The sequence below is a fragment of the Hesperophylax consimilis genome, chromosome 23 (assembly GCF_061612785.1).
Source record: "Hesperophylax consimilis isolate HC1 chromosome 23, BYU_Hcon_1.0, whole genome shotgun sequence".
Classification (NCBI taxonomy): Eukaryota; Metazoa; Arthropoda; class Insecta; order Trichoptera; family Limnephilidae; genus Hesperophylax; species Hesperophylax consimilis.
Window position 1 is genome coordinate 27,947,283 of NC_142858.1, and position 10,390 is coordinate 27,957,672.

At 35.7% G+C, this 10,390-nt stretch overlaps 1 protein-coding gene across 2 annotated transcripts in view; it reads left to right on the top strand.

Moving 5' to 3' along the window:
* Positions 1 to 10,047, top strand: part of LOC149412520 (glutamine synthetase 2, cytoplasmic-like) — a 41,695-nt gene extending 31,648 nt beyond the window's left edge. For both annotated transcript variants that reach the window (XM_089646020.1, XM_089646021.1), the window contains exons 4-8: positions 311 to 502; positions 1,265 to 1,426; positions 4,704 to 5,175; positions 7,404 to 7,543; positions 8,745 to 10,047. In XM_089646020.1, the coding sequence (XP_089502146.1) occupies positions 311 to 502; positions 1,265 to 1,426; positions 4,704 to 5,175; positions 7,404 to 7,543; positions 8,745 to 8,893 (1,115 nt within the window). In that variant the 3' untranslated portion in view covers positions 8,894 to 10,047. The remainder of the gene's footprint in view (positions 1 to 310; positions 503 to 1,264; positions 1,427 to 4,703; positions 5,176 to 7,403; positions 7,544 to 8,744) is intronic.
* Positions 10,048 to 10,390: the final 343 nt, after the last annotated feature.

Consider the following 10,390-nt stretch of genomic DNA (forward strand, 5'->3'; position numbering starts at 1 on the left):
ATGTAAGTATAATAATTCTTATCTTATTTACAAATGGTAAACCAAAACACAATAAACCATTTCGATTTACTGGGACAAGTTTCAGAACAGTTTCACACTGTTCTGCTAAGAATTTTCATGTTTAGACCTAAAACCAAAGAATTTTACCACAGACTTCAAAATCAATGTCATTAGATAATATATCATAGAGCTCTGTTATTGTATCGGGAGTTTTCGAAGTTCTATTGAAATGATTTTGTTGGAATGTTATATTTATATTTTTTTTAGCTTTTGATCTGTTCTACAAACTAAACATTTTATTTTTCTACAGAGAAAAGGTCCGGAGGAACCTTCCTGGTTGACTCCCCCAATGCCTTCCTCAACAAGACCATCTTGACCAAGTACCTGGACCTCCCTATGCCCGCGGACAAGATCCAGGCCACCTACATCTGGGTTGATGGAACAGGAGAGAACCTTCGCTGCAAGGATAGGACTCTCAACTTCATCCCCACGGAACCCAAAGGTACTTTAGTTCCATTACATCACTTGTAACAACACGGAAAACTACCATACAAATGTAGAAACTTATCTTTACAGCCTTTGTTGTATAGGTACTGTTAAAATTGTGGCTAACTGTGCAAATACATTAATCGTTCGTTACTCTTTTGAACGTTTATACAGATATATTATGCTTGTTTTGAGTTTCTCAGCACAACACAAACAATATTTCAAAAGTACATAGCGACTTGTTGAACCTAGAGAGGGGTATGTTTGATCAATGTAACTATTTTACACTGTAATTGCGGTAATACAATATTTTTTAATATTGATTTTGATTTCGTCAACTAGTTTTACTTGCTTTCTTAACTTTTTAAGTCTTAAAAAAATCTGTTCTATTGCAACCACTGATTTTAACTACATTTACAGATAAAAATGAGTACTGCTAATTTATTAAGAATCACTTCAAATTATGGCAATCCGATTAAAAACGGCATACCTTACGAAATAAATTAACAAGTTTCCTGATAAACTCTTTTGAAATTTTTAATATATTATCACGAATGCCATGCCATAAAAATATCAGGAAATCTATTAAAACATTCGTAATTCCTGCAATCCCGTTTTTAACCGGAGTTTACAATAATTTGAAGTGATTCTTAATTTTTCTTCGTGTGCACTTCGTTTTGTCATTCCTACAAATCTCACTTTAGCTTTTGTGTATTATTTTCTCCAACACTGCATCCCATCTCTATTTTGAAATGACCAATATTGCTTGTTGTTTTAGATCTGCCCAACTGGGACTACGACGGTAGCTCCACTAACCAGGCGACGGGGCAGAACTCCGACACCTTCCTTTTCCCGCAAGCCATCTACAAAGATCCCTTCCGCCGCGGGAACAACATCCTCGTCATGTGTGACACCTACAAGTACAACTACGAGCCTACGGGTAAATCAAAATATATATCACCTATAAGCTTTATGATAGGAACTCTACACCAGTACAAGCAGGAAACTAATGAATCTTGCATCACCTTTAAGCTTTATGATAGGAACTCTACACTAGTACAAGCGGGAAACTAATGAATCTTGCATCACCTTTAAGCTTTATGATAGGAACTCTACACTAGTACAAGCGGGAAACTAATGAATCTTGCATCACCTTTAAGCTTTATGATAGGAACTCTACACTAGTACAAGCGGGAAACTAATGAATCTTGCATCACCTTTAAGCTTTATGATAGGAACTCTACACCAGTACAAGCAGGAAACTAATGAATCTTGCATCACCTTTAAGCTTTATGATAGGAACTCTACACTAGTACAAGCGGGAAACTAATGAATCTTGCATCACCTTTAAGCTTTATGATAGGAACTCTACACTAGTACAAGCGGGAAACTAATGAATCTTGCATCACCTTTAAGCTTTATGATAGGAACTCTACACTAGTACAAGCGGGAAACTAATGAATCTTGCATCACCTTTAAGCTTTATGATAGGAACTCTACACCAGTACAAGCAGGAAACTAATGAATCTTGCATCACCTTTAAGCTTTATGATAGGAACTCTACACTAGTAGGGGAGACCTGTCCAAAACCGTATAGCTAAGGCAGAAGCTCTGTAGTTCAGTAATTAAAAATAAGATAAGGTTGATCGTAATTATTTTTATTAATAAATTTAATAAGGAACAAAACATAATAGAAAAATTTACGAAAATCGTATTCGTAAATGTATTTAAAAAAAAAAAACAAAACCTCCAATTTTTCCGGTTTTGCCCCGGGGGGTGGGTAAAACCGTATACCATATACAGTTTCTCAGTTTTGTTGAAATTATGCACTATTTTGTTTGATTCCGCCAACTCGAATGCTAAGCTTCGAAGATCTTTGTAAGTTATCCCAAATAGGCGACGTTCCATGGTAAGAACGTAATCAACGAGTGATTTCGGCACTCCGTAGATTTCTGATGCTTTTAGGTAACCCATAGTTCCTGGGACGACACTCTAATTTTTTGCGTATTCTAGTCTTGACTTGTAGTTTTTCTTTGGTAATTACGAGGCATGATGATAACGTCTGTAAACAAATAAAAAAAATGCTTCAACGAAAATACTCCTGGTCAAAATCGTATACTGGCCGGTTTTACCCCGTACGGTTGTGCCCGAGAAATTTCTATTCACACATTCTTTCACAAATGTTAAACTTTTAACGAAAATCACCCAAATGTTTTACTTAATCAAATTTAAAATATACATAATTATAGTATGTGATATGTCACTCACCTGCGAATGATATAAACTTCACTATTAATTATTTCAATAACCGTAAAATTAGATCAGATCACCGAAAAACTTAATAAGCGTATTATCTCGCCAGCGGGCAGACTTGTTTTAACAAGTTTCTGCTGACTTGCGTTGATTTGGGGGCTTAACATGGGCGAAAGTCGTGGAGGGAATATTTAAAGAAATAAAGCTTTTATAGAGAAATACGGTTTTACCCCGGTATACGGTTTTGTACAGGTCTCCCCTACAAGCGGGAAACTAATGAATCTTGCATCACCTTTAAGCTTTATGATAGGAACTCTACACCAGTACAAGCAGGAAACTAATGAATCTTGCATCACCTTTAAGCTTTATGATAGGAACTCTACACTAGTACAAGCGGGAAACTAATGAATCTTGCATCACCTTTAAGCTTTATGATAGGAACTCTACACTAGTACAAGCGGGAAACTAATGAATCTTGCATCACCTTTAAGCTTTATGATAGGAACTCTACACTAGTACAAGCGGGAAACTAATGAATCTTGCATCACCTTTAAGCTTTATGATAGGAACTCTACACCAGTACAAGCAGGAAACTAATGAATCTTGCATCACCTTTAAGCTTTATGATAGGAACTCTACACTAGTACAAGCGGGAAACTAATGAATCTTGCATCACCTTTAAGCTTTATGATAGGAACTCTACACTAGTACAAGCGGGAAACTAATGAATCTTGCATCACCTTTAAGCTTTATGATAGGAACTCTACACTAGTACAAGCGGGAAACTAATGAATCTTGCATCACCTTTAAGCTTTATGATAGGAACTCTACACCAGTACAAGCAGGAAACTAATGAATCTTGCATCACCTTTAAGCTTTATGATAGGAACTCTACACTAGTACAAGCGGGAAACTAATGAATCTTGCATCACCTTTAAGCTTTATGATAGGAACTCTACACTAGTACAAGCGGGAAACTAATGAATCTTGCATCACATTTGAAATTTTTTGGTCAAATTATATTTTTAGGCCAAGAAGTCGCGGGGTTTAATAACTGCTATTATTTTCTTAAATGTGTCTAAGTGTAGACCCGGCTCCAAAAGAATTATATACCTTTTAGTCAGCTTAAAAAAATCTTAAAGCTCAGTTTGAAAAAGCTAAGTTTTTAGGTTTTCCGTGTGATTTAAAACAGTTTTCCGTGTATACTAATATACTAATTTCGTTTTCGTGTCTGGGTAATGTAACTATGGTTCATTGAACTTGAATTTCGTTTTAATTCGAGTGTCATTTTCAAAATTGCAACTGATTGTGTCAAAATACCTAAAATATAATATTCTAAAAGGAAATTATTTTTACTGTCAAATTCAGTGTTGGGACTAAAGTGACCAAAATTCAGACCATATGTGATTTTTCGGTGACCAGATAAATCATCAAAAATGATAATTCATCACATCTTTAAAAAGTTATATAAAGTCATAGAAAGTTAGGTTAGGTTAAAAAAAAATTTTTTTCATCGTTTATATTGACTTACCACTTTTTAAAAGTGTGTTGAGTAGTCACTGTGTTGAGTTCGCATGGAACCGATTTTTCGCATGTGTTCGCTAGTATCCTTATAAATATATTGGCTATCATTCAAATCGTCAGCGTAATATTGAGGTTTCTGTCGGCTATGAAATGTTTTTTGCCAGCAAATATAATTAGTTGATTAACCATTTGTGGTCAACAAGTAGAACAAGAATGATCAGTGAATATTGTCCACCCCTAAACTAATTAACCCATTAAGAAGACTCATATTTTTTCACTGGTGACTAAAACTTGTGTATGATGTCCAAATGATTTAATGGACGTTTAGCTGACCCAATAAATGGGCAAGCATAATCATTACTTCATTACGTAATGAAAATAAAGCAGTAAAAATATCGCTATGCTCAGTCAATTAAAATATTTTTTATTGTTGTTTTTAGATACCAACAAGAGGAAAAACTGTGATGAGGCCTACCAGAAGTGCAAGGATGAGATTCCCTGGTTCGGAATTGAGCAGGAGTACACTCTTCTAGACTCCGACATGCGCCCGTTCGGCTGGCCCAAGGGTGGATTCCCTCCCCCGCAGGGTCCTTACTACTGCGGTGTCGGCGCGGACAAGGTGTACGCACGCGACCTGGTAGAGGCGCATTACCGCTGCTGTCTGTACTCGGGAGTAGCCATCTGCGGTACCAACGCCGAGGTGATGCCCTCGCAGTGGGAGTTCCAGGTGGGACCCGCCATCGGCACCAAGGTGGCCGACGACCTGTGGATCGCGCGCTACATTCTGCACCGCTTGGCCGAGGAGTTTGGCATCATTGTCAGTCTGGACCCCAAGCCCATCGAGAACTGGAACGGTTCCGGAGCTCACACCAACTTCTCCACTCTGAAGATGAGAGAGGACAATGGCATCATGTAAGTACTACATTGTTTTCTGTCAAGTAACGTTCTGAATTCAAAATGTGATGTAGTGCCATGACGACGTAACGCTGACGAGCTGGACGGATGGTTCACTATGAAGCGCGTGGCGAATAGCGTGGCACTACAGCTCTTCATTCATTTTCCTACATGTTACCTCAAGTGACCAACGTGCGCGTGGAACTATTTCCAGCCAAAGCCAGGGTTCGGCAGATCGCGGTTAGTTTGCGGATCTTCAGACATCAACTCCAATTTCACTTGCACTCAATCAGCCCTAACAATGTTACCAACTCAGTTCTTTTCGAGCTCTAGCTCTAGGTCATCAGCTCCAAGTGGTTTAGATTCTTTGCTCTTTTTCACAGATATCCTGGCCCATTATTTTACGCAGAACTCACTAACTAAAAATGATAATTATCTGTTGAAATCTTTATTTTTATCAAAAAATTTCGTTAGCCAAGAATTCTGAGGAACCGTTTCCTTTTTATTGAGAAATATCCTATCCACACACCCTGGATTATGTGGCTCTGTAGTAGGTACGTTGGTTATTCTGTGTTCTCGACAACTTGGCTCTTCTCACTTGAAAGTCTCTCTCTGACCTCTGACCTAAGCCGTCTAGGAAGCCGAGCACGCTTGTTTTTAATTCCGTCACATTTTATAACCATCGATTTGACGATTCTGAATTTTCGACATTTGGATCTTCCCCGTTAAACCCAATTTTTTAGTCAATTTCTGATTTAGGATTATTTTTATTTTTTATTATTTTTTATTATTTTTTAAAGTTTTTTCCGTTAAATTACAACTAAGCACTTTGTAAACAGGATTGACATGTTCAATTACAATGTAAATATGTATACATAATATTATTACCAATTATAAATACACACAATATTGTTGCTACTTATTAGATAATCAGATTATTATTATTAGTTATAGTCTAAAATAACATTAAATCTTAATGTTAATAAATTACAACTATTGATTGATGATTGATGATTGATGAGTGATGATTAATGTAAAGTATTTCTACTTATGAGCCATGTTTTCAGTATATATCTGATTCTATTTAGGAATACACAATATTTTATGTTACTTGGAAAATTTTAGGCACGTTTTATTCTAGGGTTTTCTTCGTGAACCTAGTGTTGTGTTCATGTTCCAATTTATTTTTATATTCAGTGTCAGATATGTGCTGAATCAACATGTTTTACCATAATAAAGCCTGCACAGGTAAGATATTTAAGTTTCGATACAACAACAAAATGTTACGTCTCTGGGAAAACATATTTTTAGAAACTAGTAATTTCACCATAGAGTTCATGAAATCAAGATCATCAGATAAAATTTTGTTCAACTGTCAAGCATTACAATCACGATTTTATGTGCATATCATGATGGAGTTTGTAGCACCTCATCCTTCGTAACAAAAACGTATAAGTTTATTTTGCTTATTGATGACCACATAGTTTTGACGTTTTGAGAACATATTTTATGTAAGATATTAATATAAAAAAATATATGGATAATAATTTATTAGTCATCTTCACTAGGAGATCCTGTGCTTAGGTGGATAAAATTTTGCGTAGAAGCTTAGCACAGACTTGTATAGTTTAACTTCAAGCTTTGGGTTTGGTGTTTTCAGTGACTTCTATGACTACGTTTTGAAATAATGACGAATACTAGTTAGTTCTTTTTCTGACAATTCCTCATACAGATTTTAAGTAATTAATTATTGATTTAATGCTGTATAGTAATTTTTTTTTTTAACTTTACATCTAAATTTTTAGAGTTTCTTTGTTTAAAGGTACCTAGTTTGAATTACACAAGGTAGTAGGTAGTTTGTCTGTTTTCTTTGATCTGATTTTATAATTATGTGAGGTGTTTGCTTTATTGTCTTTTTTGACACGATGAGCCAGAATATATTTGGGATAAATTTTTCGTGTATTCAAAATTGTCTTTTTAATGCATTTCTGCGATAAATTTAGTTTTATTTGTGACAATTGTCGCCAAATTAATAATTGAAAATAATACTTTATTATCAAATATTAAAATAATACTGGTGTAGTTGAGTTTCTGGTTATAATACTTATAACTAGACTATGTGAAAAGTTTGGAACACAACATTTTTTTATTACATGCTAACCATCATGTTGTTTCTTTTGTGCATTTAGACTTACGTTCATTTAATTTTTGATTTGTGAATTAAGAATATATGTTTGTGTTTCCAGCGAGATTGAGAAGGCCATCGACAAGCTGTCCAAGGTGCACATGAGACACATCAAGGTGTACGATCCCAAGGGAGGAAAGGACAATGAGAAGCGCCTTACCGGCAACTACGAAACCTCCAGTATTAACGACTTCAGCGCCGGTAAGTTTACTTTTTTAACCAACATCTAATATTAACACGTCAATTCGAGAACGCGATTCACTATTTATGATAATATATCACCCATAGCTCCGTTCCAACCTGGTGCAAAATCGGAAACATTTGTAAAGGATTGACACGTGTCACATGAGAACGGGTCATTTTTATGTCTCGTTCTAAAATTCAACAGCACGGCTGTCAAATGATTTCGCGGCCTCTATGTTTCCTCCCTCCTACAACATGGGTCTCTTTATGACCCATGTTCACTACTTCCTGTCCTCAAAAAACACTCTACAGAGCATCCTGAAAAGCGACATGAAGTACTACTACAATAAGGGTCTACCGTGTGGAGCAAATGTTAAAAAAGTGCAGAACGAAACATGCCTGAAAATCAGATAATCTGTAGATTATAAAGCAGAAATACATTTTAAAATGTGAGTTACAGCGTCATGAAATTTGCACAGCTTTTCTTTGCTGAAATTTGAAGTTTCATGATTTTATTTTAATCGGGAGTTTTCAAATATCCATTAAATTGTCAGAAAATTAGATTGTTGGGTAGTAAAACTACAAATAGATATTGTAATACCGAATTATAATTGACTAGATGAGTATAAGCGAATAGGAAGAACAAAGTGACGAGACTTATAAGCACATTTCCATTGTTTCTGGCAATGAATCGTCGGTTCTTACAATTCCTCACAACTTCAGCTGCACGTACACCGTTTCCAAATTATTGGCATATTTCCAACTGAAGACACGTTCTCAAAGTTTGAAGCTCGACTTGAACAACCAAAGTAACTTGTAGGTACTTATCTACACTTAATAAAACTTATTAGATATTGAAATGTATACACGTATCGATTTTATTGTGCAAGCAAGTTTGTAGGTAGAAATTTCACATCGCTTCAAAACAACGTGTTGTTATTACTTATATTATATTGCGATGACGATTACAGCAATTTCATGTGGGGGGGTTACAGGGGAACATCTAGGTAAGTGTGCCAGTCTAGGGCCTCAGGCATCGCCCTGTGGACCTCATAAATCCCGCCGGGGAATGAATTCATCGGGCATTCTTTGACCACATGTTCTACACCGCACAGCATTCAGACATCTCCTCTTTAATGCCCCACCGGTGTATCGCGTGGACACAGCGGCTGTGGATTTCTTATTCTTATCATTGACTAATGCTAATCTATTATTGCAGGTGTCGCCAACCGCGGCTGCTCCGTGAGGATCCCTCGCAGCGTGGCCGAGGGTAAGAAGGGCTACTTGGAGGACCGCAGACCTTCATCCAACTGCGACCCCTACGCAGTTGTTGACGCCATCCTTAGAACTGTCTGCCTCAACGAATAGGCGGAACCTTCCTGAGCTAACTCCAACGTCATCTGGACATTCAAAAAGATATCAAGAAATGTTAACTTTCGTTGTTTTGATCTTTATTTTGCACAAATGAAATTATTGTGATGGTATTTTTATATTCGTGAATCGCTGGTTATGAGTGGACTTCAGCCTTAAATCATTTTAAATTTGATACCCAAAACATTCTTTTAAATTACACATAATAGCGCAGTTTTCAATAAGATGTAGTTTAGATAGAATTAATGCATTAAGGCAGAAGTCAACGATTGTTTGAGTGTGAAAGAATCTTGAGTGAAAATGTTCTGAAAGCAGAGTACAAATAATAAACTGCTCTTCAGAACATTTGCTCTGAAAATAACATGATATCCATATGCCTCATTTATCGATAATATTCATTACTATTTACGTAAGAAAAACATATTTATACAATTTATTTACATTAGTTGAATATTTTACACTTCTAGTAGCATGCTGAGAAAATGTTTTAGATAAATTCAAAAGTTTACGCTATACGAGTTTAAATTATTATTATTATGATGAGCAACTTTTTAACAGAGCATGCCCCTTTTTACACTAAATTTTATATTGCTTTTTCCTGAAAAATTAAAACAAAGAATATTAAATTTTTATATTACAAAATTAGTGGCCTATAAAATATAATCGAACCTTAGTTAAATAACTTCCGTAGATTCTTTTGTCAAGCGAATGATTTTATTATAATTTTGTATTCAGAGGTGTATTGATTGGAGGATCGGATGCCAAAGCTGCGCAGCTTTCGTGTAAGCATATCGATGAGATATTTAAGTATTACGAGTGATTGGTTAATTGTGTGAAGAGAGAAAGATAGAGAGATGGAGAGAGTATATAGAGTAGCTGTAAGAGTGTTCTTATTCCACAATATTATATTCGCCACCACGAGACGGACCACTCCGTGGTCGCAGTCGGTTGCACTTTTGCACGTTAATGTTGATGAGCGACGGGTACGCGTTTGTTATATTTAGACTTTTAATTTAGTACACAATATATTATCTATAAGACGATATTTTATTTCTTCTTTAAGTATAATATTATATAATTATTGGCTCAATATATCTGTCATGTATTTTTGCAGAAATAATGATATGTTATAATAAAAATCATATAAGTTATGTATTGCTGGTTTCGCATTTTCCTCAACCTGATCCTTCCTATTCATGATAATTATTTGGGTGCATCCACTACAGCGATTTTTGGCATATTATGCCAAGCTTACAAAAACGTTTTGAGCCATCCAATGCCATATAGTGCCAAATTTAAAAATGACATAAGAGGTAAAATCTAGGTGGATTCATTAGCTTTAAACCTCATAAAGCAGAATCACATGTTTTAATATTAATATTTTCAGGAATAATTATGGTAAATGTATTTACAGGGTGTATCGGCACGTACCCGACAAACTTTAACCAGCTATTCCTTAGCATATTTGGAGTAAAAAATCTTATGTGCACTTTG